This window comes from Microtus ochrogaster, chromosome 8 (genome assembly GCF_000317375.1).
Source record: "Microtus ochrogaster isolate Prairie Vole_2 chromosome 8, MicOch1.0, whole genome shotgun sequence".
Classification (NCBI taxonomy): Eukaryota; Metazoa; Chordata; class Mammalia; order Rodentia; family Cricetidae; genus Microtus; species Microtus ochrogaster.
This window is the reverse complement of record NC_022015.1, coordinates 69,676,527-69,703,980: the sequence shown is the minus strand read 5'-3', so window position 1 is coordinate 69,703,980 and position 27,454 is coordinate 69,676,527. Positions and strand designations below refer to the sequence as shown.

The 27,454-nt window shown below is 49.4% G+C and overlaps 2 protein-coding genes across 3 annotated transcripts in view; one reads left to right on the top strand and one right to left on the bottom strand.

Moving 5' to 3' along the window:
* Sfrp5 (secreted frizzled related protein 5) overlaps positions 1 to 1,361 on the top strand; it is a 4,839-nt gene extending 3,478 nt beyond the window's left edge. The window contains exon 3 of the mRNA XM_005352303.2: positions 534 to 1,361. Coding sequence (XP_005352360.1) covers positions 534 to 880 — 347 coding nt within the window. The 3' untranslated portion in view covers positions 881 to 1,361. The remainder of the gene's footprint in view (positions 1 to 533) is intronic.
* A 7,284-nt stretch (positions 1,362 to 8,645) lies between these two features.
* Positions 8,646 to 27,218, bottom strand: Zfyve27 (zinc finger FYVE-type containing 27). Of its 2 annotated transcripts, XM_005352298.3 has the most exons (13): positions 27,043 to 27,218; positions 26,075 to 26,272; positions 22,480 to 22,550; positions 20,474 to 20,660; positions 17,845 to 17,940; positions 16,450 to 16,562; positions 15,292 to 15,431; positions 14,627 to 14,698; positions 13,317 to 13,337; positions 13,015 to 13,159; positions 11,117 to 11,163; positions 10,748 to 10,829; positions 8,646 to 9,986 (listed from the first exon to the last, which is right to left on the bottom strand). In XM_005352298.3, exons 2-13 carry the CDS (start codon positions 26,269 to 26,271, stop codon positions 9,922 to 9,924), a joined length of 1,236 nt encoding a protein of 411 aa, XP_005352355.1. In that variant the 5' UTR covers position 26,272; positions 27,043 to 27,218; the 3' UTR covers positions 8,646 to 9,921. The 2 variants fall into 2 exon arrangements, with proteins under 2 accessions (XP_005352355.1, XP_026637277.1); XM_026781476.1 differs by lacking the exon at positions 13,317 to 13,337.
* Between the last annotated feature and the right edge of the window lie 236 nt (positions 27,219 to 27,454).

Below are 27,454 nucleotides of genomic sequence, written 5' to 3'. Positions count from 1 at the left end.
CTCTCTCTCTCTCTCTCTCTCTCTCTCTCTCTCTCTCACACACACACACACACACACACACACACACACACACACACTCCTAGAAATTCTATCAGATTTCTATCAGATATCCCCCCAAGGGATAGCAGAAACCAGTAACCCTGCATCACAAAGACGTCCTCCAGATGGGCAGCTGCCACCCCGAGAGGGGACCCCATCTCTGAAGACCCTCCCCCCGGCATGAGTGTTATGAGCACTCTGGTTCTGAAGCTGGGTGGTCTTAATGGGATTTGGGCTCCAGAACTCAGGCAGGACACACCTTTATCATGCCTATGTCGCCCTACTGTCCTTTGAAGCGAAAAACCTGGCCACAATGTCCATAGAAGGCCAGCCCACAGGAGTTTCAAAGACATGGATGTAACCTCATGAGTCCTGCCGTCCAAGCCCCACACCTCAACAGGCTCCCCAAGAGTGTCCTGGTATCGACTTAGGGCTCCTGCTGTCCCCAGCAAAGGCGACACTTTCCAGACCACCCCTTGCCCTCCTTTCCACAGTGGTCAAGATGCGCATTAAGGAGATCAAGATAGACAATGGGGACCGGAAGTTGATTGGAGCCCAGAAGAAGAAGAAACTGCTCAAGGCAGGCCCCTTAAAACGCAAGGACACCAAGAAGCTGGTCCTGCACATGAAGAACGGCGCCGGCTGCCCCTGCCCACAGCTGGACAGCCTCACCGGCAGCTTCCTGGTCATGGGCCGCAAAGTGGAGGGGCAGCTGCTGCTCGTGGCCGTCTACCGTTGGGACAAGAAGAACAAGGAAATGAAGTTTGCGGTCAAGTTCATGTTCTCCTACCCCTGTTCACTCTACTACCCATTTTTCTATGGGGCAGCTGAACCCCACTGAAGGACCGTCCTCCTTGCCCTAGCCAGCCAGCTGTGCCTTGCCCTCTGTCCCTGCCCACCTGGCCCCACCCCAACTCCCAGGCTAACCCAGCCCCTGGCAAAGGTGGCTTCGTGCAGCTACTACTTGCTCAGGCTCCCTCCTTGACTAAAGGGCCCTGGAATCCTGGGGTCTATTGGGGGCTCCCACTCTCAAGGGAGGGAAGCCCAGAAAGCAGGGAGAGGAGAAAAACGTGAAGGAAGGATTCAGGGCCTCCTGCAGCCTGGGGAGGGAGTTTCCAGGAAGAACAGAGGGACCTGAGGGGACAGCTTCCTCCCCCCCCCACAGGCCCTTTATGTGTCACCGCAGGCCTCCAGGTCCTCCAGCCACACCCACTTCTCCTCTGGAGCCCTGCTGGACAGGAGTGCAGCTCAGCAGCTTCAGGCGTTGCCCCACGAGCATGCCTCCGGCTCTCGCCTCAGCACCCCACACCTTCTGTCCCAAACCCGACAATAAATTATTGCTACTGCTGTGAGACCACTGGTTTTAGACTACAGGTTTGGTTCTTAATATTTTTTTAAAGTTTTTAATTAAATAAAATAAAATTGTTGCTTTGTATCAGGTCATTTCTTTATCCAATAGCTCTGAAGAGGCCGGGGCTAGGGAGGTTCAGATGACATTGAGCGAGGGCCCATCCTAAGCCACTGACCTCCTTGGAAAGTCTAAGAAAGGCAATGTTCCCCAAGGACACAAGGGCAAGGTCACCCTCACCTCCCAACCACTAAATAAGGAACAGAGATGACCACCCTTTTGTCCCTAAGGAGGGGCAGAAGTGCCAAGCTTCCCAACCTGATCCCACAGTCAGAAGACAGTCCTACTAGGCAGTTCCTGGTCAGAAGGGTCTAAGAAGGCCACAGGTAACAATGTCACTTCTCCCCTGGGGTTCCCAGATACTCCTGAGCACTGGTCCTGACATACAGGTGACAGATACTTTAGATTGACACTTCTCTAAGCATGCCCGGGGCCAGCAGCACCTGTTACCCAGGAACTAGCTAAAAACACAGAATCTCAGAGGGCTAAAGAATGCCTGCCACTCAGACAGAGAGTACTTGCTTGGGAATTTGGACACTTGGGCTCCACCCAAACTTGCTGTAATGGAAACTGCTTTGTTATTTTTAGATTACTGGGGATCAAACCCAAGAATCTGCATTTTGACACATAAACCTTAGCCCATCTACAGAGCGGTTAACAAACACTGGGCCCCATTCCCACGCAATGTAAACAGGAGCAAAAAAAAAAAAAACCAGGGTTTTGCCACCTAGTGGCATGTGGGATCTGGGAGCTATTGCCAGGACAAAGAAACCTAAGGGGGGAGGGGGGGATTCCTGGGGTCCACACAGCAACTTTAAGGTCCAAGCTCGGGAATGGGAGAACGCTTAAAGGTGAGCAGTCACTGTCATGCAAACGACCAGCATCTGGAAGGAGCTCACTGCGGGGACAGGTGGGGGCCCTCAGCAGATGTGAAAAGATCAGACAGATGTCCACAGAGCAGGGAGCAGGCACCCTGAGAGGCTTTCCCACCAGAAGTAGTCGAGGCCTGCTGCTCCTCTTAATGCAGTGGCCACCCGGGGAAGGAGGACTCTGCCAGCTCTGGAAGTGTACTCCCTAGGGAAGATGTCACCTGGGAAAACAGAGGTGGCAGGAACTAAGGTGGGCCAGATGAAATGCCCTCCACAGGGGCGTCACTAGCAGGTGGCCTGACCGCTTGTCCATAAATCACCTCTGGGCAGTCAGGTGGCCTGTGCCCAGGCAGCAGAGGCCTAATTGTGCCTCCTCAGTGAGAGAAGGCTGCTGCCACCCACCCTGCCCAAACTCTGCCCAAACCCTGCCCAGCATGCCCAGATCCCTGAATCTGCCCCTTGTCTCCCAGCCTCCTGCTCTAACCAAATATTTACAGGCACTTCTTTCGTCCACCAGGCGAGATTATTTTTCCACCAAGCACACAGGACTCTGGCCACCTCTGGCTGAAGTACAATGCTGAGCTCTGTGGTCGGAGAGGGCTCCCTCAGCCCATTCCAGGGAGCTCAGGAAGGCTCTCCCCACCACTCCAAAAAAGGGACCTGGCCCTGTGCCCCACCTATTCTGTTCTTCCCTGCCTAGACTATCTTCTGGAATGGAGAGAAATTCTCCCCAAGACCAGGGAGCTTCTGCAAGGCCCGGGCCAGTTTTCTTTACCCAGTCCTGTTGGTTGCAATGATTTTCCTCCCAGTGGACAGGATCTCACACCTGGACTCAAGGACCAGCGAAGACAAGCCTCTGATGCATGACTAGAACTAAATCCCCCTCTCCACACAAAAGGTCTAGAGGTATAGTACAGATGCCACTTAGCCCAGAAATAATCACACAGAAACTGTATTATTTAAATCACCGCTTGGCCCATTAGCTCTAGCTTCTTATTAGCTAACCATACATATTAATTTAACCCAACTCCATTAATCTGTGAATTACCACGTGGCTGTGGTTTACCAGGAAAAGTTCCAGCGTCTGTTTCCAGCGAGGCTACATGGCTTCTCTCTGACTCCACCCTTCTTTCTGCCAGCATTCAGCTTAGTTTTCCCCTCCTACCTCTGTTCCCCTATAGCTCTGCTATAGGCCCAAAGCAGTTCCTTTATTTATCAATGGTAATCACAGCATACAGAGGGAAATCCCACATCATAGAGGCAGACAGGTGTACATCAGGGCTGTCTAAGGCTCTAGGCATCACAACAATTGGGAAGTTCTCTTCCCAAATCCCATCCTCTTTCAGACAGCAAGGCATAGCGCTAAGTCAGGAGCCTCCATCCCTCCGGAGTAGGAGAGCAGCAGGCAAGCAGGCTCAGCTGGTAGACTTCCATTCCCACGCCAGGCCAGAAGTCATATGACCTACTTGCAAGGGCGCAGAGGAAGTCAAGTTTTCACCTGAATACACGAAGTTCTCCTACAAAACAGGAGCCCACACACTCAGGGTGGGGGAGGGAAAGGCAGTCCAGTTCTGGCCAGGTGACAATGAGTACACGGCCTCCTCCCCAGGGTGGCAGAGTGCTGTCAGGTGCATGACAGACGCCTTGATGTAATGCACAGATGTAAATGGTCATTAGTGGGTATTCATATTTTTATTAACCCAACAATGCCTGCACATAATAGATGCTCAGTAAAATTCCTAATTCTTTTTATGTATTTTTATTTCATTTTCATGGGTGCTTTGCCTGCACGCATGTTTGTATGAGAGATTTGGTTCCCCTAGAACTAGGGTTACAGGTAGTTGTGAGCTACCATGTGGGTCCTGGGAGTTGAACCTGGGTCCTCTGGCAGGGAAGTCAGCACTCCTAACCACTGACCCATCTCTCCAGCCCCCTGATTCTTTATTCAACTGAGATACATGACTGACAAGAAGGCAGAGAAAAGCATAATTCTTACCTAAAAGCCAGAATTATGGAAACTACATTTGGAGGTCTGTTTACTATAAAAAATATACCCCCTGGGTGGCATATAAGCCAATATTGAGGAAAGATACCTACTGTCGCCAAGATCATGGTGAGTAGCAGGCCCTACTCAAAGCAGTTTTGCATTTTTTAAGATGTTTTTATGTATATGGTGCTCTATCTGCACCAGAAAAGGGCATCAGATCCCATTATAGATGACTGTGAGCCACCATGTGGCTGCTGGAATTGAACTATGGACCTCTGAAAGAGCTGCCAACACTCTAAACCCCATGCTTCTGCATTCTAATGCAAACCCTCCAGCAGCAATTTTGAGATCAGATCTCAAAAAATAGCCCCAACTGGCCCAGAACTCCACTATGTAGACTAACCTGGCCACAAACTCAGAGAGATCCACCTGCCTCTGCCCCCAGATGCTGTGATTAAAGGTGTGTGTCACCACCACCCAGCAAGTGGTAACATATTTTAGTAACAGTGACTACAGTTACTTAAGGTCCATGTTCCAGTAGCACAACATACATGGTGGTGCTAGATTGGACCCCAAAATCCTAACCATTACCCAGGACTTTATTTTTTCAAGACAGGGTTTCTCTGTGTAGCCCTAACTGTCCTGAAGACCAGGCCGGCCTCAAACTCACAGAGATCCTCCTGCCTCTGCCTCCCAAGTGCTGAGATTAAAGGAATGGAACACTACCACTTGCTTTACCTAGGACTTCTTAAACACTAAAGAAATGTGTGCTTGCTTCCAGGCAGATATGTAAAATGGGTATATAAACCAAACATTTACTTATAAGCCATAAATCTATTTCAAAATAATCCTTTGGCATACACACACCGCTTATTAAGGATGAAAGCAAATCTGCTCACTAATGGAATAAATGTGCTTGCATTTACATAAGGAATTAAACCTTGGCTGTTTGTAGGATGAACAGCACTTTCTGAGATGGTCACTTTTGATTTTATAATCAATGCTGAGAATGCTGTTCTGCGTACACACACACAGCACAAAATGGCAGAAGTTATGTTTAAAGACATTTCATAAATTGTTTGAAATTCTATTCTGATTTATGATCCAAACCAAAATCCACTAAACAATTTTTAAGAAACTGATGTTAGTGATTGTCTTCTTTTTAAATTGTTACTTGTGCTACGGTATATGTGGAGGCCAGAGAATTGGTCTCTCCTTCAGCCTTGTTGAGGCAGGGTCTCTGGTTCATGCCAGGCTGCTGTGTGCTCCAGGGCAATTCTCCTCTCTCCTCCTCCCTCCTACAAGTGCTAAGATTACAGATGCACATCTGACTTTTTAACATTGGTTCCAGGGATCAAATTCAGGTGCCCAGCCTGGTGAACCATCTCACCAGCCCCCAAACACTAATTTCTAAAATCAAATATTCCAACCTAATGCAATCCAAAGACATATCAATTTGATAGTCACACACTGAAGGATCAAATATTAAGCCCTTGTTTTCTGTAAATCATTATGTTCCTATAAGAGCAGGAACTAGACGTCATTCCACGGCTGTATGGCACGAGGGGGCCGCACAGCACACAGGGCGCATGCTGTGTAGTGCAGGGCAGGACAGTGCTCCAGAGCCACCTCCATCTTCATTTACAAGTTTGATTTTGAGTTAATTTTTGGTTGCTCAGCGTCAAAAACCTTTTGCTGTTACCAAACTTTCCACAACCCCGCATGCAGTTGCAGGGCGCCACATGGAGCCACGGCCTATAGTTTACAAGTCTGAGGACTAAGCCAGGTGGTGGTGGCGCACATCTTTAATCCCAGCACTCAGAAGGCAGAGACAGGGGGATCTCTGTGAGTTCAAGGCCAGCCTGGTCTACAGAGCTAGTTCCAGGACAGCCAGGGCTGTTACACAGAGAGACCTTGTCTCAAAAAAGAAAACAAACCAAGTAAACAAAAGAAAAAAAACCTACTATTTACTACCTTCTACCTTCTATAGAGGTGGGTCTGAGATCAGTTATGGGCACAAACAACTGTGACAACTGTGTAGACCAGAAGTTGCTCTGATGACACTGCCAAGGGCCTGGACAGAGGCAGAGGAGCCAGCAGGTCCCACCCACCTCGGGTCCCACCCACCTACTGTAATCCAGCCTCAGGTCTCCACAAAGCAAGCTCACATCCCACAACTATACAGCCGGCTGGAATCCTGGCTAAAGTTCACTCCTTGGGTAATCTCATGTGGGGGGGTGTTTGCTGCTGGAATGTGTGTGGCAGGAGCCCAGTGTCCCAGCCCAGACAGCAGGCTGTGCTGGAGCCCCAAGAAGGCTTGCGGCCAAATGAACCCAGAATCCCAGCCACCAGCAGTGCCAGGGAATGGAATGTGCTGCTGGGGTGTTGCTGGCAGGAGGCGGGGTCACTGGGTGCTAGGGAAGGTAGGGGCTCCCATCACAAGGTCACCTCTGTTCTGCTAGGGACGGAAGGGCACCAGCAGTGCTTGGTGGGCAGACCCTTCCTGTTAGCGCAGTGGTTAGCTCTTTAGAGAATGGGGACCAGAATGTGAGGGAGCCGCCCAGAATGTGACCTTTACCCACGCTTCTTGGCCAAAGCTGCTAAGAACACCTGCAGCGCAATCCTCATTCCATGTTGGGTAGGTCACTTAACCTCACGGTGCCTCTATTTACCCATTTAAAACACCCACCAATTCGATGAACCCATGGAGCTGTGGGACACTAAAATGAGCTACTAGCTGAGCTACTGACGAGGCTGCCTGGCAAAGGGGCCCATGAACAGGGCCAACTGTGGAAACACAGACCTCTGAAACGGGAATGAAAATAGGGCTTCATGTGGGGGGGGTGGCGGGGAGGAGGCAGAAATCCTCAATAAATAAATAAAAAATAAATAAATAAATAAAAATAAAAAAAACTTTAAAAAAAAACAAAATGATCAAAACATAAAAAAAGAAAAAGAAAATAGGGCTTCAGCCGGGCGTTGGTGGTGCACACCTTTAATCCCAGCACTCGGGAGGCAGAGGCAGGCGGATCTCTGTGAGTTCGAGACCAGCCTGGTCTACAGAGCTAGTTCCAGGACAGGCTCCAAAGCCACAGAGAAACCCTGTCTCGAAAAACAAAACAAAACAAAAAAAAAAGAAAGAAAGAAAATAGGGCTTCATTTGACTTCAGCCCCAAAGGCTACAGAAGACCCCAAAGTCATGGCCTGTCTGTTCCAGGTCTGCCAAGATTTCCCAAAGGCATCAACACACCAGACCACAGAAGCCTCAACTAGAGCCGAGCTGGAGCCAGGCCTGCAGACCTGCAGGACTGTCACCTGGCTATCTGTCCCCTGCTCCTGGAAGCCCAAGATCAAATTGGCATGTGGCCAGTTCCACAAAGAGCAAGCTGTCATCCGACTTTGAATTCTCTGTACCACGGGCTCAACGGTGACACTGCCACCAAATCCTGCCGAACCTTGGTGACTTTGCTCTCTAAGTGGAACTGCATTTAAAGGCAGCTTTCTCGCCTGTTCTCATTTGCACCTCCAGGAAACAGAAAGGGCAAAATCCATTTTCTCACATCTGTGACTACACCCAATAGCCAGCCTTCCTGAGCAGTGACAGTCACCTGTCAACAAGAAGGCATCAATTGTTTCGAACTACACTGGCTCTCCTTGACACCCTGCTCTGAAAAATGATTTAAAAATATCCTCTGGCTTAAAAGAGGAAGCAAAAAGATGATGACCATAAGGACACAAGACAGAGGTACGCGATTTGTCTGAAGTTTGTAGGTGACAGCACGCAGGAGGTCTGTGGGAGGTGGGGCTGGCTTACCCCACTGTTGCTGGGCACTACCATCTTACTGTGAGGAAAACAGTGCCTACTTGGGCTTGTCACCAATACTAACACAATGTGTGCAATGCCCAGCACCCAGCCTAGCTCGGATCACAGGGGCAACCTGCACCTCACACCTACCTCCAAGCAACCTCTCCTGCCAGCTCTCAGCCTCCCGCAGAGCTGGCCCTTTCTGACTTTCTCAGGGGGAATTAGCTAAAACCTTTTCATTGTTTAATATTTAATATTAAATATTAAGCAATGAAATATTAAAAATATTGTTTAATATTTAAATTCTGGTCCCAACCTCAACCCAAGACCCTCAGCTGCTCGCAGGACAAAGCCTGGCCTTTCTGTTTACAAGGCACAGCTTTCCACTGGGCCTGGCTCCCTCACACATGCACTACCAGACAGTGTGCAAAGACACACCCCACAGCCCACCCTTGGCAAGCGAAGACCGCGAACAGCATAGGAAACCCGGGTCTCCACTCTGATGGCGACAGTCGGCAAGAGGACAGGACAAAAGCAAAAGCTTGGGGCCTTTTATTGACAATTCCCCATCCAGAGCTCCTTTCCACTGCTCTCCAGTATAAATAAGCACGGAGGTGACGTTCCCTCCAGGAAAGGGGTACACTTCACCAGCTTGGTCCCCACTGACAACCCCTCACTGCTGTGTATGGCTCATCAGTAAAGAGGGCTTCAGCCGGGAGTCACTCACCCCACACCCAGCTTCCACCAAGCCCATGCTTAGGCCACACAAACAGTTCTCCTGCGATAGTGCAAGGCCCCGCAGAGCAGCCCTAAGGGAGAGCCGTGAGTCTACAGACGGGTCTCAAGCAGAAGCCCTCATCTTCACCCCACCCCTGGGCTGCATGCTCCCAAAAACCGTGAAATAAATAAATAAATACTTTAAAAAGACAGGGCAGCTCCAGTGGAGGGGGCCTGAGCCAGCTCATGGCTTAAAAAGAGGCACAGGGGCCCTTGGCAGATCAGAGGGAACATAAAACTGTCCATGTGACCTTATCCCACAATGGACACTGTACTCCGGAACAGCCATGGACTCTTAAGAACCAGCCCATCAAGGTCCGATACCTTCCTGGACCTCAAAGGCCAAGGGCTTTCAGAATCTCTGCTCCACTCCCCTGGCCTCACACTCTATGGGACAAGGGCTAGGGAGAGGTGGCAGTGAGAGAGGAGGGATGCCCAGACCCGGAGCAGAAGGAGTGATGTGAGGGTCCTGTAGCCATCCCAGCAGGGCTGAGACACCAGAAAATCATGGCAGACAGTATCTGTAGGCAGAGCTTCCCCATGCTGCCATTCACTTGACACTGTGGGGCTTAGCCAGAACCCTTATATACATGCTCGTCTGGGTACTTGGGAATTCCAATCCTGTCTCTAGAAAACAAGAGATCCTGAGGCTGTTCAAAGGGCAGAGTCAGGCCATGGTGCCCCAAGTCCTCCTCCAGGTTCTCTGGGGCTTAGAGGCCCAGTACTCAGCAGGAACGAACCTCTTTTCCCCACCTCAGGAGTCCAGATGAGAGCAGGCTATGCTCAATTCTGCCCCCTGGTGGACATTCCCTGGCCAGCCCTGAGTCATCATTACGGGAGAGCAGGGCAAACAGCGCCAGGGGTTCCTCTCCCTGTGGGCCTCAGAGCATCACCAGCCCAGCTGACGGCAACAGGGGAAGGGCAGGGAGGACATAGCTGGAGGGCTGCATTTGCCCAGCACACGCCTCAGAGGACCAGGGTTGGGAGAGTAGTGTCTGCTGCTGGCCCCAGGAGAGTGGGAGCCCAGCCTCTCTTCTCACTTGCTCAAGGTCTGATTACAGGAGGCACACACAAACACAGTCTCTCTCTGGGCTTCAGGAGCTGAAAAGAAAGAAGAACGCGGTGAGAAGGTTCTTTGTACCCTTTGGGCTCAAGGCGCCAAGTACTGAATTAGCCTCCCCAGTCCTTAGACAGACCACCCACGGCCCAGCCTGCACCCTCCCTGACCCAGCTCACTCCCTGCCCTCAGACACGCTGGAGCACTGGGGCTCTGATGCCAACAGCAGCCTCTCCAGGTGTTCCGTGCATTGGAAATTCTTCTGGCATCCACAAAACACTTTTGTAAAGCTTTTTCTTTTTTTCTAAATAAAATACCAGAGGAAATTTTCCCTAAACATTTTAACGGTGGTTAAAAATCTCTGGGTGGTAAGATTACAGGATCACTTTTCTCTTCCTTTTTTCTTTATAATAATTTCCAAATTTTATAGTTAACCAGCATGTGCTACTTGTAAGATTGGAAAGAAAAAAGCTTGCCCAACACTGCAACACACCACAGGGCAGGAAGTGAAATATAATCCATTTTCAAGAACACGAATGCACATTCGTGCCACCTACACGCCAGTGGCAGACAGGCCTACCCCACCATCCTGCCTGGAACACACGAGCGTTTTTCTTCCTTCTGCTGTTCCACAGGCTTTATTTACCACAAACATATACAGCTTTTAGGACAGGAAGAGAAATCATTCTGATTTTTGTTAAAAATGTTCCCAGGTGGTCTCCTCTGGAAGGAAAGAGGGCCCCAGGGGAGCTACCCTCACTCCTTTCCCAAGGCAGCCTCCCTAGCCCACTCCTGCAGCCCTCACCTGTGGCCCCCATGGAGGACTTGGGCACCTTGAAGGAGCAACAGCGAGAGCAGAAGCTGTTCCCACAGTTGCTGCAGCTCCGCTGTGGACAAGAAATGTTAACATGAGATGGAGCCCACCCTCAGGCACCTGACACCCCAGTACCTGCTCCCTCCTATCGTCCCATCCTGTACGACTCAAGAGGGGCCTCAGAGGAGTGGGAAGGAGACAGGACCAAACAGCCAACAGAGGCTGGTAAGGGTGTGGGCCTGAAGCGGGAAGATGCACTGACCCCTGTGAGCTGGGACTTAGACTTCACTGCCGGCTCTCCTGAGTCTGGTAGAAGGATGGCCACAGCACACTGCCCCAGGCACACAGCAGCAGACTTACCCTCTTCTTCAGCACCGAGAAAGTGGCGGCACAGCCTGCACAGTTCCCTGAGAAACAAAGGGAACAGCTCAGCTATGACCCAGCCCAGAACACTCTGCCCAAACAGCTCTCAACTCTTTTGAGACACTTAGGACCCCAGCCTGGCACAGCCCAGCATCTCAGCTGGGTGCAGAGAGCAAGGTCTGGATTCAGAATAAGAAAAAGTGTTCATCTCTAGGAGTAGCTTCCTTCAGGCTACCCACCCCTTCCCCCACCCCCAATCCCAGGCTTAGCAGATTGTCAAGGAGCACCTAGAGCACACAGAGACTCTCCTCCCTGCAATCTAGCCAAGCCATCAGGGACCTGACTCAGGTGTCCTCAGTGAAGCCCACCAGACATGACCCTTCCAAATATTCCCTTACAAACAACTGCACACAGCTAAGGGGCAGACAGGCCTCCAGAAATGCCCACTCCTGCTTTTAGTCATCAGAAGATTACAAGAGGAGCTTGAAACCACAGGGACCTTCCACGATGATATGGAGGACAGAACTCTCACACAGGAACACACACTTTCCTAAGTCACCAAGTGTAACGAAACAGAGCAGCTTCAGACAGTGGCAGAACAGCCAACAGTAGCTCAGATGGTAACTGGCAGTCAAGGGGTGGATGTAAGGAGAGATGAAAGATGGGAGAGAAGGGTTCTGGGGTCTGTTACCATCTGGCAGGGCAGCAATCAGTAGCAGAGGGCACGGCTGTGACTCGTGGATAACATGTCTGACCATGACAGTTCCAAAGCTCCTTCCCAGTCCAGCCAGGATAACCCACAGCTCTTGCTAAAAGACTCTCTGGGATCAAGGAAGGAAGACTAAGGAACCAGGGAGACCATGGCAGAGAGAGTCCCATGTCTGAGGCAAACATCCCTTTGTTACTTCTGGGCCCAGAGGATCTGCCTGCCCTGTCCCATCCACCTGAGAATGAGTGTGTTTATGGCCCTGGGCCTGGAGTGTCTACCAGGGCCAGAAGTTAACACAGACAAAAGGGATCCTGAGTGCCTAGGGTACTGACACACAGAAGGAAAGAGCAGGTCCAGAACATCTAATCCTGAAAAGACAATCACTAGTCAGGGGCAGGAAGGCAGACCCTAGACATCCCTCAAATTCCCGAAGATAAATCCAGGGATTTCCACCTGAAATTCACAACTCAAAGGCCATATTGGCTCTCAACCACCAGCTACTCCAGGCTCTCACCAGTACTTCATCCGGCTCTCAGGGATTCAGATCAGAGCCTGGTCCCCAAGCTGTGCTCAAAGACCCACCCTTCAAGCTATGTCCTTGACCTACCCACAACCCCAAGAAAACAAAGACTAACCAAACTACAACGTTGGCTACAAGTGACCTCAGAAAACCCCCATACCCAGAAGAAGGCACTCTTTACTGCAAACAGCCAGGTCACAATGAGGGACACACAGGCCTAATCAGCACCACACACGAATAACACCCAGTTACTAAGAATCTGCCTGGCCCTGTGCTCTTGCATGCATTGTCATGCCATCCACAACAACCCAACAAGAACTATCTCTTTTACAGAAGGGGAAACTGAGGCATGATTTGCTGAAGGACACTGGCTGAGCTAGTATTTGCTGTCAAGTTCTGCCACCTTGGGAATCACGGCTCTCCGCAGCCTGGGCCCACAAGTACCTTGTCTTCCTGTCAGCTAATTTATCTCTAAGAGAGGTGGACACGAATAGACCACACTCACACATCCTTGAGACATTTGCGCATTTCCCAAGGTTCGATGGACAACTTTACAAGGGCCCACAATTCTTGGACTCTGTTCCTGTGGTCCAGGTGTTCTCCAACTCCCTAAGTCCCATCAGCCCTAGCCATACACCCCACCTTGAACCCACTCTCGGGCCATACCAAAGCTGTTGGTGGGGTACCGCTTGCGGAGCCGTTCTGTGAGTCTAGACACCTTGCTGCGCAGCACCTCGTTCTTGCTGAGGAACCCGTTGTCCTGCAGGGCCAGCTCATCCTCCGCTGGGCATGGGGTGCCCTCGTCATCCTCCTGTGGGAAGAGCTTGTTCCAGTCCTGAGCTTCACTTACAACAGCCCAGGGCCTGCGTGCGGAGGCACCTAGGCATGGTAGCCCATGAAGTGCGGCACAGCTAACTCGGCAACCCCGTCCAGCCCAGCCCTGCCCCTTTCACCCTGCTCCTACTTACCAGCACCACCAGGTGGGTCTCCTGCCTCCCAGGGTGCGGGGAAGAAGAGAAAACAGAGAGAGATGGCAAGAAGGGAGGAACAGGAGAGGGCAAGGGAAGCTGTTGTGCCACCCCAAGCTCTGAGCACCGCAGTGTAAGGTGAACAGGCAGGCTCTCTGGAAGCAGGCCAGACCCAAGGAAGCTTAGAGAAGCTTGGTGTGACTCTTTTCCCACTGGTCATATACAGTTCAACAGAAAACGTGTTCTCAAAAATGTGTTCCTTACTTGGGTCATGAACAAAAATGCTTGGAATCCCTGCCATAGCTATCCCCACCCTCCCCAGACTCGAGCCTACAACCATTCCCACCCTGAGGAAACCTGCAGCATCACAGCTTCAGGGCCCAGGTAAACTTCACAAGACTTGCTCTTCCAACAACAGAGACATAAACAGGGGAGTTTCTACTCCGAGACAAACAGTAACGTAACAACAGCCAGAAGGCCTCAGTAACCGGAGAGGACAGGAGCGCAGGACAACACGGAACTGCAGCATGTGACTGACATGCCCGTGTTCATCTATTGTGTGTGCCACAGCAGACAGTAAGAAAATCAGAGGACCGCTTTCCAGTGCCAGTTCCCCTCTACCATGTGGGTTCTAGGGACCAAACGCAGGCCATCCAGCTTGGCAACCAGCACCTCTACCGGCTGAGGATTTTGCTAGCCCATGTGACTTGTCCAACAAGAGACAATGGCCCCTCAGCTACACTGACTGCCGCAGACTCTGAGATACTAGCAAAGCTGCAAGTCTACAGTTCTAATTGAAATCCGCCCTGTTTTAAACACTGGCTCAAAGAATTACTTTAAAGGTTCACAAGCCAAATAAAACACATCTTCAAACTAGCAATCTAAATCACTGTCTAAATCAAGGTTGCTGAACTTCCCCTGAACTAGCACTTGGCCATGCAACCTCTTTCTCCACCCTCCCAAAGGGACATCTGTGGAACTCAGTCTACAGAAAGGCAGAGGCACAGTGCAGGCACCTCCTCCAAACAAGCTCCCTGACATCATAACCTCAAGCCCATCTCCAGCCCAGGTGACAAACACCAACTCCCAACAGTGGTTTGGATAGGCTCACAGAGCCAGCCCTGCCCTGGGCTCCTGAGATAGACGACAGGAGAAGGAAGGGCCAGTGGCTCTCTTTCAACCAGGAAATTTCTAGCTCAGGGCAAGTTCTGGCTTCCATGTGGATGTTAGGGGAAAAAAAACAAAAAACACAGCTCTCAGCCCACCCAACATCTGGCCTGGTCAGGAGAGGGGACTGGGAGACCACCCACCTCAATTGCATCTTTGAACTCTTCGTCTGGCTCTGCCTCCTCAGCCTCTTCCACACTGCCTGGCGTGAGGTCCTAGGAAGAAAGATTCTATGGCCAAAGGGAAGGTTGGCAACACTGGTCCCTACAGGAGAGAGCCACCTGCTGAGAGCCAAAGGCTAGGATCCAAAGCCCCTGGTCCCAGCCCAAGGAAGCTGCACAGCTGCAGGAAAGGCAACCACAGGAAAGGACATCCTGTAACCCCACAGGACCCCACTGGACCCATAGTAGCCAGTGGTCACAGAGCCTGCCTGAGACCCAGCTCTGTTTACTAGCCAAGAGCCCTTGGCAGCCACTCTGTGCCTCAGCCTTCCCTTGTGCCACTGGAACACTCTCATACCCGTGCTCAAGACACAGTCCACTGGGCTTTAGCAAGTGTTCACACCCCGCGGGGCTTTAGAGCAGCACCGGACACAGACCAAGTGCTCACACCCCACGGGGCTTTAGAGCAGCACCAGACACAGACCAAGTGCTCAGAAAAGCCCAGGCAACTATTTCATTGTACTTTTTATTACTAGGCAGGAAGAAGCTCCACAGCTTCAGCCCAGAAGTCAGGCCTTACAAACAAGAGGGGGGAGGGAGGGAGACAAACAAGGGAAAGACCCTCTTGCCAATGGCCAGACACTCACCTCTGTGGGTGTCGGGGCAGGAGTGCTGTCCAGCAGAGTGCTCCGTCCCCTGGCGTCCTGCAGGACTGAGTTCTCACAGGCGTACTCTTCCTGCTTGGGGTTCATCCGCCGCTGCAGACAAGCCCTATACTCAGACACCACTGCAGAGGGAATGAGACTAGGTCAGAGGTGACATAAGACACAGTAAGTGGGCTGTGGTGGTGCATACTACACCTTTAATCTCAACACTGGGGGAGGCAGAGGCAGGCGGATCTCTGTGCGATCAAGGCCAACCTGGTCTACACAGAGAGATTCCAAGTCAGCCAGGACTACAAAGTGAGATCCTGTCTCAAAAAAAAAAAAAAAAAGAAAAGAAAAAGAAAAAACAAATTTCAGAAAGAACTTTAGAGGGAATTTCCCAGAAACACAGTAAGTGGTACTCCAGGAGTGTTCTCTGTCTGCACCGTCCCCCTGCTACATAGAGAACTGGCCAGAGAGTCACTACAGCAAGTGATCATAAACTAAGGACGGGTGCAGGGGACGATGATGACATGGGGGATAGGACGACAGCAATCACCCAAGCACAGGGCCTCTCCAGGCTGCCCAGCATCCAAAAGCCAGACAGTGGGCTTAGGGGTCACACAGAGATATGGCAGCTACTCCAGGTGACCACAGTGCAGGAGTGGGTGGCAATTTAGGAAAAAGACCTCTCCACACCGTATCAGTAAGTAATGATGCATCTGCCTTAAAAAAGGGAGAGGGAGGGCTTGAGATCTCTATCTAGCTCAGTGGTTAAGAGCACTGTCTGCTCTTCCAGAGGTCCTGAGTTCAAATCTCAGCAACCACATGGTTGCTGTCTCACAACTCATCTGTCAAGAGATCTGGTGCCCTCTTCTGTCACACAGGCATACATGCAGACAGAACACTGTATATATAATAAATACCAGGAAGAAAGAAAAGAAAAGAAGAGAGAGAGAGAGAGAGAGAGAGAGAGAGAGAGAGAGAGAGAGAGGAGAAGGACCTCTAATGGCAGCCACCTTAGGGAAGGGTCAGCCACCCAACCCCAGCACACTCCCAGAGATACCCAGCGGGAAGCTGCCCCCTTGTGGCAAGCACACAGAAGCAGGAAGCCTAAACAGGTCCTTAGCGTGGGCCTCGACCCAGATCTCTGGGGCTTACCTCGGAAGAATTCCACGTTTCCCAGAAAGAGGGTGCTGTTTAGAAGGGCAAGGACCCAGCAGAGGGGCAGCAGGTAGAGCATGCACACCATGCCCAGAAGAGCGCCATAGAACCTGAAGGGACAGAAAGTCCAAGATCAGAAGGGAAGGGTGGGCGCATCCAGATGAGAAACAGTTTGGGGCACAAACTGACAAGACCTGCCGATCAAACCAGTGTGGAACTGCTGAGGAAGCACTCAGAAGTACCAAGCTGTTGGCTTGTCAAGACCACACTGTCTCTCAAGCGGGGAGCTCACACACTTGCTTGCAGGGTCTGGGCTAATCTAGACACAGACTTGGGCCTGAATACATTCTCCCTTGGTTCTCGAGCATGACTTCATTCACCTACAGGGTGAATGCAGGTTAAATGACATCCACCTCACTGAGTCACTAGAAAAAAGACAATAAGCAGACCTCTAAGCACAGGCCTGGCACAAAGTGAAACCTAGACAGACATTAGTTATAATCATTACTGATACAGGAAAACCTCAAAAACATGCATTCCATTTATACAATAAGTCATCTTTTAAGTTAATCTTTAAGACTTTTTTCAAAAAATTAAAAATGCTCACTGTAGGGCTAATAATAAAAAGAACTTACCTAAATATCTAAAAGAACACTCCCATAAATTACAATCATTAACAATTCACATTACAAAATAATTCCAAAGACGTTGTTGCAACCACTTATGACATAATTAATGAAGAGAGAGAAATCTCATATGTAGTCTAGAGAGTAGCTCACTGGCCTAGGGCACTTTGGACTCTTGAAGAGGATCATGGTTTGGTTACCAGCACCCTTAAGATATACATGCATATACATGTAGGCAAAACATTTATATATAATACACACATATATTATATATACTATTAAATAAACAATCTAAAAATAAAAAATAAATTTTTGGTTTTTCAAGACAAGGTTTCTCTGTGTAGCTTTAGGGCCTGTCCTAGAACTCACTCTATAGACCAGGCTGGCCTCGAACTCACAGAGATCCACCTGTCTCTGCCTCCCGAATGCTGGGATTAAAGGCGTGCACCACCACGGCCCAGCCAAGAAAAGAAATTTCTCATTCAATATGAAGCTAATAGGCACGAGCAGCTCCAGAAGGCAGCTACTGAACACGAGCTCAGCTGCTACGGCAGGGTGGTGGTACATCACACCGTGAGCTACTTGCCTATTATTCAAGTACTGTTACTGTGTGCCTTTTAAAGGGCACCTAAACAAAAGCGTATGTGCAGACCCACACCCTAGGACCACGGTGTGCTCTTCTCCTGAAGTGGGTGGGACAGAAGCCTTTACAAGATACCTGGCTTCACGGAGTGGGAGTAGGAGGTGGAAAAGAAAGACCACTCACTGTGAGGACACCATGGGGTTCTCCCAGTGTAGTACACGGTAGGCTGACTCACAGGTACAGCACAGGCGGGTCAGGAAGGCTTCCAGCTGGATCAAGCTGCAGACACAGGAGCTTATATGAATGGACAGGCCCTGCCCGCTCCCAAGTCAGCCCACCACCTTCCAGGAGCACAGAGGCTATGAGGATGCAGAGGCGGGCTTCATGGTAGCCAGTCTGTAAACACTCGTGCTAGGAGATGATCTGGCAAAGTGTTCCAACCCATTCCAAACCCTAGGGAGCCCCTTACTGAGGTGACGTAGTTAAGGTTCCTGCTTTTGTTTTGTTTTAATCTTATTTATGACAATTGGGGGAGCACTTTGTAAAGTCCATGCTCTCCTTCCACCCAAGGGCTCATTAGAGACGTGGCTGCTTCTTGGGCTGGAGCAGGGACAGTAGGAAACAGATGTGAATATCCTGGTGTGCCACACCCTAAGAAGGCACTGAAAAATGATGGGGATATAATGAAAGAACATAAAAACCAGCTCAAAGTGGTCCCACTGGCCAAACCCAAGACACTCCAAGATGGAAGGAAGGGAGGTAGACATCAGATCCCGCTGAGAGACGTAAGAAACTGTGCATCCACACTGACAATAAAGGAGAAGCATACTCCCCACTGCAGAAGCCAGGAGATAAATGCAAACGAGGAGTGAGCAGAGACCCACTTCAGCCACCAGGGCACAAGCTAGTGAAGGTGGGACCCACCAGCGGCTTTCAGAGCAGCTGAGGGAAAGCTGACGAGAACCAAGGTGTTTCAGTCTCAACGTACCTCCCCACAGGTTACTAACAACAAGGTAAACAGTAAGCCAGAGAAGCCTTACAGGTGACCAAAGTTATTTCCTGGCATCAAGTGGCCCTCATATGGAACATGGCACTCCACTTGTCAGTCCTGCTCAAAATGTATACCCTGACTCTAACAAGGAGCCGGAGGACATAAACTGAGGCACTTCTACACCACAGTAAGCTTGTGCTGTTGCCGTGTCAACTATGTCACGGTCACAGGGAACTGCTCCTCTCAGGTCACCAGAACACAGACACTAAGGGTGAGGGCTGGGGGCTTGGCAGGCAAAGTCTTGGATCTAGTCTTAGCACTACAGGAAAGAAAAAACCTTCAGTGTAATGCATGATTCTAAACTGGACCCTGGACCAGGAGAAACCAATATTTAAAAACTTTATCAATACAATTGGCAAAATATGATTATAAACTATGTATACTAATATATCAATATAAATATCCCAATTCCAAATTCTACTGAGAATACATAAGACAATGTCCTTGATCTCAGGAAACAAATGCTGAAGTGTTTGGAGTAAACAGAGTGGAAATTTGTAATTTCCGAATGGTTTGAGGAAAAGGCAGAGACCTAAGGCCAGTGTGACAAGCGTTAGTAACTGCTCTGTATGAATGGGATATGAACTGTTTCCATTCTTCTTGCGCCTCTTGTCAGATATTGTTTCAGTGTCAGGCATACTGGCGCACACCTTTAACCCCAGCACTTGGGAGGCAGAAGCATGCAGACCTGTGAGTTTGAAGCCAGCCTGGTCTACAGCTTGAGTTCCAGGCTAGTCAAGACTACATCATGAGATCATCTCAGGAAAAGAAAAAAAGAAAAAATGCATAAAATGACTTCACTTTACAAAAGTTTCATTTGTTGATTGTTTTCTCATACACCTGGACCTCACTCCTAATGACTCGGTTTCTGGACATGTTAGTTCTGTTATAACCCCTATGGATGTCAAAAGCATACATGGAGCCTGATCCAAGGAAGGAAATGCTCAGGAAAAGCCAGCTGTCACTGAAGATAACATGGTTAATGTTCGTCAGCAGTCTTAAAGCCACTTCCTCAAAGCATCAGCCACGTCATGTTAGGATGGTAATGATGACTAACACCGAACACTTCCTGGGTACCCAACACTCAAGCAATCTTCACAACCATCCTCTGTGTAAGCCCAACTCCACAGCCCACGGACGAGGGACCAGAGTGCAGAGAAGCAAGTGAGTTGTCACATGCTGCACAGAAGTGAAGCAGGCTCCAAGCCCAGCTTTTGCGTGATATTTTGATAGCATTCTGATGCTCCCAAGACTGCCAATAAAATTTGCTTTGAGTCAGAGCCAGAGCTAGCTACTAGCTGAACAAAATTAATCATACAGGTTTTGGAGGACTGAGGACAGACAGACACAGGAAATAGTAGGGTGGGGCTTAGAGAGTGTCTCAGTCCTTTGGGATTGAGGAACAAGGAGGGGACATGTCACCGGTTGCTTCTCTGTCGTTCCTCTGATCATTCAGGTTTTCATTGATAAAGAATAGTTAAACACTTCACCCAGCAGTGGCTTACACAAGCGGCACCTAAGCAAGAAACTTAGTGGTCCCGCTTGGGAAAAGAACACAGCTGTGAAGGCAGCTGAATCTGGAGTCTCAGTCACTAGCTAGCTAAGCCTCTGCCTTCCTCTCTAAGTGGAGGATAAAAATAGTTCTCAGCTCAGAACCGGGAGAGAGATTAAGCAGAATGAAGTCTGTGGCACACGGGCAGCATGCAGGGTGGCGGCGGCTGGCTCACTCCCCCACATTCCTGGCCTCCTTTCAATACTCACAAGCTCTTCACCTCAGCCACAGCCTCAGGGCGGGAAAGGCGAACTCTCTGTAAGTCTTCCTGCCTTATGCTGTGGTACTTCCTCCGCATCAGCTCAGACTCTGGCAGCTGTGTCCGGCACACCTCCTGAAGGTAGCCCAGTAGGGCGGGCACCGAAATCATCAAGGCACCCATGGAGTACCAGGCACCTAAGAGATCAAAAACACTGCAGGTAACACAGTAAACAAGGCCCTGGAGCCTGCCTGAGGTGCCCACAAGCTTGCTTCCTCGCCTCCTCCAGGCCCTGCCCAAGAGGCCTGACCGGATCACACTGTGGGTGTAACGGCAGATCTCCCCACTCTACGGCATGCTCAGCCCAGCTTCGTTTTCCCTCATAGATCTTATTGCCCACACCACATACTATGGATATGCTAGCTCTTCAGCGAAAGTAGGTTCGAAACTATGAGCTCCAGGTATGTGATCATGGATAAGCTCCAGCCTTGTTTAAATTTTAAAAAATGCCTTGTGGGTTGGAGTGATGGTTTAGTGGCTAAAAATATGGGCTGCTCTGTCAAAGGACCTGGGTTTGACTTCCAGCACCCACACTGGCTCACAACCATTGGTAACTCTAGTTCCAGGAGATCCAATGCCTTCTTCTGGCTTCCACAGACACTGCATACACATACATACATAAAGGTAAAACACCCAGACACTAAAATAAAATTTTTAAAATGCCACAGTACACACTAGATGGTTCACATCTGCAGTCTGGATGCTGCAAGAAATTTTCCAAGAATGAAATTTAGCCCTCTCTACCACTAAGGCAGACTGGAACTTTCCTTTGGCTTTCAGGATAAGAAAGGGGTCTTGAATATTGAGGGATAGGGAATGAGTCAGAGACAAAATTCAAAGCAGGAACTTCTCCCTTGTAACACAATATCGCAATAGCAAACAAAGATAGCAGTGGGCTACCGTAAATGTTAGTTACACGATTTGTCATTGAAACTGAATGAATTTAGAACTGTGTTTAGTCATGCACTAACATCCTAGAAGAGTTAATCAAAGGAAAATACAACTAAGAAAAAGAAAGTTGGGTATGATGGTGCTTACATTTGTAACCCCAGAATCTAAGAGGCTGAGGCAGGAGAATAGGTAGTTTTAGGCAAACCTGGACTACATAGTGAGTTTAAGGTAAGCCTGAGCTACACAGAGAGAGCCCGCCTCAAAAAAAGAAAAAAAGCAGTCCAAAAATAGACGATCCTGTGAACTGGGGTAACTGTCTACCCACTGACTCATATGTCCACAGGAAACAGGAAATACTGAGAGTCATGCATGTGATGTAAGAGCACACACATAAAGAACCAGCCCCTCCAAACATTCTGCCCTGGACTCACTTCCTGAGGAGGCTGCTTGTCCTACAACTATCTGACAGTTCCAACCCTGAAGGGCCTGGGTCACAGCATACACGACAGAGTCCTCAGGAGACACTGCCACCCAGGCCTTCTGCAGTCACCGCCTAGCCACGCCTTCCTCATACCTGCCTGTGTACCTCTCTCCGTGCTAGTGGTCGCCAGCACCACGTCAAGGCTTGTGTGCTGGGCCGGAGAAAATGACTGCTGTGGGGAAAGTCTCTCCTCAGACCCTCCTCCTGACAACCTTACCACACATCATGTTGACAAACGACCCCTAACAAGGCAGGAAAGCAAAATGGGAAAAGTGGATGTATCCACAGCAGTCAAGAAGAAAGCAATACAGAAGTGGCGGTGGCTGTCGTCTGCTAGCTGCTGATCTGAGTAGCTCGCACAGGCTCTCACTCCCCATGATGTTCAGAGATGAGGGAAATGGAGGCCCAACAGATGGGCTACATCACGTACCCAAAGTCACACAGAGGCCCAGCCCTGAGGATCTCTCCAGAACTAGGAAAAATGAGACTGGCAAAGACGTGGTCCCTCCTACATCGCTCCAACTCAGGATTTGTCCCCCACATTCATCCACAAAGACCCCCTAGCCTCTAGGAGTAGCTCTTACCCTCGTTCAGAGTGAGGAACAAGATGTTGAGGCCCAGGCAGGTCATCAAGGAACACAAAGGCATCTGCCACCTACAACACAGAGAGCTCTGATCACAAGAAGGCCGGAAAAACGCCTGGCAGCACAGTCAGTCAGCCAAATCCAACATGAGGAAAGGAGGGGCACTGAGGACCGAGGAGAAAAACACATGGGCCTATCTGTAGGAGGCTAGCAGAGGAACGGAGAGGGCACACATTAACCCTGGGGTGACAAAACTAAGACCCACAGAACCTTCTTCCGAGAAGAGCTTTTCTACTGACTCCTAGAAGCCTGGGTCCACTGCTGCACCATGGTTTGTGGGGCTCTGTCCTTCACAAGGGACACTGATAAGGTTCTTCTTTCACCGTGTCCTTTATCCTTTTTCACACTTCCTAAGACCATTATCAGAACATCTTCCAGGCCACTTGCTGGACCACGAAAAAGAACAGAAAAATGAAAACCCCCTCAGCTCACCAGTCCACCGACAGGGGCAGAGAGTGGTGGTACCATCTTTAAACCCAGCACTCAGGAGGCACACACAGAAAATCCCTGCGAGCTCAAGGCCAGTGGTCTACACAGTGAGTTCCAGGCCAGCCAGAGCTACACAGTGAGACCTTGTCTTTAAAAAAAAAAATACAGTACTCATCAACACAGAAATTGAGAAAAAACGAATACGGACATCTTTGCCCACATTACTTTATCTCTTTACTTCTACAGTTTTGAGCATTTATCTGACTTTGTTTCAAATATATGTTAATTCAGGAGAAAAAGACTAGCTACTTTACTTTACTAAAACTGATGGGATGGGAATTTAGCTCAGTGCAGTTATCACCCGGGAAACACAAGTGGTAGAACTGAAAAAGATACAGCCCCACCACATACCACCACCAAATGACAATGCAGAAGTCCCCAAAGAAAGGAGAGAGAAGTGCCTGCTTTCCTTTGCTGGTGGCGCGGTGCCTCTTGGCACACTAACTTGTTAGGTCTGCAGGTCTGAGGATACGGGGAGACCAGCTCGGAGCTGGATGGAGGGGCTGTAGTCTCCTCAGCTGGCAGAGGGGTCCCTGGGCTGTCAAAGTGGCTGTCAGAGTCACTTAACTTTTTGATTGTTCTTTTCTTAGTAAAGATGATTTGACTGACAAGGGACCCAATCTTGGAGTTTGGCTATTGGGTCCAAAGCTACAGTAAAATTTGTAGGATCGGCTGCTCTGTGGGTCTCCCAGGACCAAACTGTCAGCAAAGACGTCAGACTGAGGAGAGTAGCTCTGGAAGGAAAGGGATGTCACTCCAGTGTGATGAGTTTCCAGATCTCTTTTTATTTTAGGCTTATTTTTTATTTTACTCTTACCATAATAGCAGCCCCAGTGGTTCTGAGATCTGTTTAGGGTGATATGTGTTTGCCTGCATGAGAAAAGTGAAGAATAGCATTCTTTCCTCATAATCTTTATTGGAAACTAAGAGCCCCAGGCTGTGGAGTTATTTTCAATTATGTTAGGTATGACATTATTTTGATAAAATCAAATGCTTTTATTTAAAGATATAAAATAGCCAGGTGGTGGTAACAGACATCTTTAATCCCAGCACTCAGAAGTCAGAGGCAGGAGGATCTCTGTGAGTTTGAGGTCAACCTGGTCTACAGAGCAAGTTTCAGGACAGCCAGAACTGCACAGAGAAACCCTGTCTCAAAAAACCAAGAAAAAGAAAAAAGGAAAAAAAAAACTGAAGGATTCAGAATTACAGTACAAAGTCATTTATCTGCAATTTAGGATATCTTTTGGGGGTTTGTTTGTTTGTTTATTTATTTATTTATTTATTTTGGGGGGTATGGTTTTTGAGCCAAGGTTTCCTGTAGCCCAGGCTGGCCCCAAACTTGCTATGGAGCGAAGGATGATTATTGTGGAATATTTCTTTATACTGTGTGAAGTTCTGTCACTGTTATTGGTTTAGAAAAAAGCTGAACAGCCAATAGCTAGGCATGAGGTATAGGCGGGACTTTCTGGGCAGAGAGAAGAGATGAACTGGGGGAACAAGGAACAGGAGGACACACCTACGCCAACACCAAAAGACACGAGAGGAAAACCAGAAGTACAAGATGCAAGAGAGCTGGACGGTGGTGGCGCATGCCTTTAATCCCAGCACTCGGGAAGCAGAGGCAGGCAGATCTCTGAGGGTTCGAGGTCAGCCTGGTCTACAAGAGCTAGTTCCAGGACAGGCTCTAGAGCTACAGAGAAACCCTGTCTTGAAGAAGTAAAAAAAAAAAGAAGATGGAAGAGAGGTTAAAAAAAAAAAAAAAGACAGAGAGAGACAAAACGACAAAACATAGATTAATATAAATGGGTTAATAAGTTATAAGAGCTAATGGGACAAGCCTAACCTATCAGCTGGATTTTCATAATTAACATAAGTCTCTATGTCATTTTTTTGGGGGGGGGGGAGTGTATGAGCTGACAGCCCAAAGAAAAAAGATGATTTTGAACTTCTCATCCTCCTGTCTCTACCTCCTAAGTGATGGGAGTACAGGCATAGGTTCAAATAAAATACTTGTAACATAAATAAACCCAGGAGTTGGAGAGCTATCACTGGTTAGGATCCAGGCTCAGTTCCTAGCACCCACGTGGCAGCTCACAACCATCTATAACTCCAATTTCAGGGGCTCTGGTAGTCTCTCCCAGCCTCTGAGGGAAGCAGGCAAACACGTGGTGCACTTAAATATATACAGATAATACTTCATACGCATAAAATCTAAAAAGTAAACAAATCACTTAAGGGGGAAATAAAAAGAGAGGCTAGGCATGGCAGTGCACTCTTTAGTCCCAGCACTCCAGAGAGCGTGGCAGACAGACCTCTGTAAGTTCCAGGCCTTCCAGAGATACACAGTGAGACCGTGTCCAAAAAAGCATTTTTAAAAGCAAGTTGGCAAATACCTGTAATCCCAGTACTTGTGAGTCTGAAACAGAAAGCCTGTATGTCTGAGAGCAGCCTAAACCACATGAGTTTCAGGCCAGCCTGTGCTATGTACTAAGGCACTATCTCAGATAACTAAAGGAAAAGGAAGGACAACAGAGGATGAAAAATGAAGCAAATTAGGGGAAAAATGAGAACCATAATATAAATAATAAATGTTTAAAATTGTAACTTGCTGGTGAGAAAGCCTAGCCGTTTGCTGCTAAGACGAGTCTGATTTCGAGTGAGAGAACCAGCTCCCAAAGGCAGTCCTCTGACCTGCACACAAATGCCAGACACATACAAAAGTAACAACAGAAAATCAAAATATTAATATTATGTTAATATTGGGAGGGAAGGGGCGAAAAACACCTAAGCCTGCTCGACGCTATAGTGGACCAATGTCCAGGGCTTTTCTAGCGGTCCCCGAGAGGGGCTTATCCAGCCACAAAGAATGTTGATGCAGGCCAGGCAGTCCCAGTTCCTACCTTCCCTGCATAGGGCCAGAACATGGGTAGAGATCAAACAAAGCCTCAGAACCAGTCATCAAGAGCAGAAAAGGCAGCCCAACTACTGCCTAACTGGCCAGAGAGGCAACAGAGACCAAAGGAAGAGCAACTCGTAAAGTCTGTACCTTAGCAAGTATCGAACACCATCACCTGCGTCCTTCAGGGGTTCCAGGTAGATCTCCAGCCTCTTATAGGACAGAACCAGGTTGAAAAGATCAAACGCTGTCGACTTGGTGGGGGCAGGTGGACACTCAGAGAGAACCTCAGGCATCACGCCGGGGCTCACCTCTGGCCCACTCGGGTCCCGATCTGCTGTCTGCATCCTGTAATCGTAATTGCCCACACTTACAATGCACTTCGGTCTTCAACACACTTCCCTTTGCATTACATCATGTGGTACTTGGAATTGGACCTCTGAGGCAAGAGGGACTACCCATTTCACAGAGGAGGAAACTTAGTTCCTGCTGAAGATCAGCAGGGTGAAGTGGACAATTTGGATATAAAGCCTGTTCTTCACACGAGCCCCTTCAACGCTCTTTTCCCCCCATAGACCTTTCAAGAGCATAAACCAAGTTGTTGAAGGAAGACAATTGGTAATCCGAAGAGAAAAGATGTCCCATGATATCCTTCTCCCATCTTTAGCTGGCAATTCTACTCCTCCTTCAGGTGTCTGCTTCAAGAGGACTGTGTCTCTTGCTCTGGGAAGTTTCTGTCAACAACCCCAGTGTAGACTGGGAGAACCTTGGGCAGTGCTTCCAAAGGTTCATGAACTCTTCCAAGCAAAACACTTATCACACTCTTAACCCTGGTTCCTCCATTCATCACTTGGAAAGGGGCCAACCGGACTCCAAACTCCCGATAGGATGAGCCAGGAAAAAAAAAAAAAAAAAAAAGAACCCGGGGCACGCGCACCATAGGCGCCTAGGAAGGCGATCAGCATCAGCGCCTACAGAGGCCTCGACCACCAGCACCTTCGAAGCCGCGCAAGGCAGGCCAAGCCAAGGTCGCTGGGCCAGCAGGTGGCGGTCCCCACCAGGTGGGAGCCCCAGATCCAGTAAACACACGGGGGCAGGGTGTCACGGCCATCACCTACCCGGACGGCGGCCCAGGGGAGAGAGGGGCAGGGACGGCCTTGGGGACGGAAGGGAAGCAAAGCCCTGGAGCGTTCCCTCAGGTCCGCCCCACCCAACGCCGCGCCACCTCCCACCGACGTTTCGAAGTCACAGGTTCCAGAGAGCCGTCTGCCCCTTCCACCGCCGTCGCTTCCGGGACGCGTCTGCGGTGGCGCGCCAGTGACGTCATCGCGCCTTGGGTCGGGGCTCCCAGTTTAGCCCGGGTTTAGCCCCTCCCACCCAAGCGCAGGTGAGCGAGCTCATTAATACTGCTCCTGCGCTGGTTTCCCTTCTCTGCTAATTTCTGGCCCGCTCACCTCAACTGCCACAGAAGAGATGACTGACTTAATTAATCCTCCGGAACCCTAGGACCTAAAGCCTGGGGACCGGCCT

Coding starts and splice junctions, on each gene's coding strand:
- Zfyve27 (XM_005352298.3), bottom strand. CDS start 26,271: ATGCAGACAGCAGATCGGGACCCGAGTGGGCCAGAGGTGAGCCCCGGC. Junction 22,551..26,074: donor GGTGTTCGATACTTGCTAAG/GTACAGACTTTA, acceptor TCTGTGTTGTAG/GTGGCAGATGCCTTTGTGTT. Junction 15,432..16,449: donor AAACGTGGAATTCTTCCGAG/GTAAGCCCCAGA, acceptor TTCCCTCTGCAG/TGGTGTCTGAGTATAGGGCT.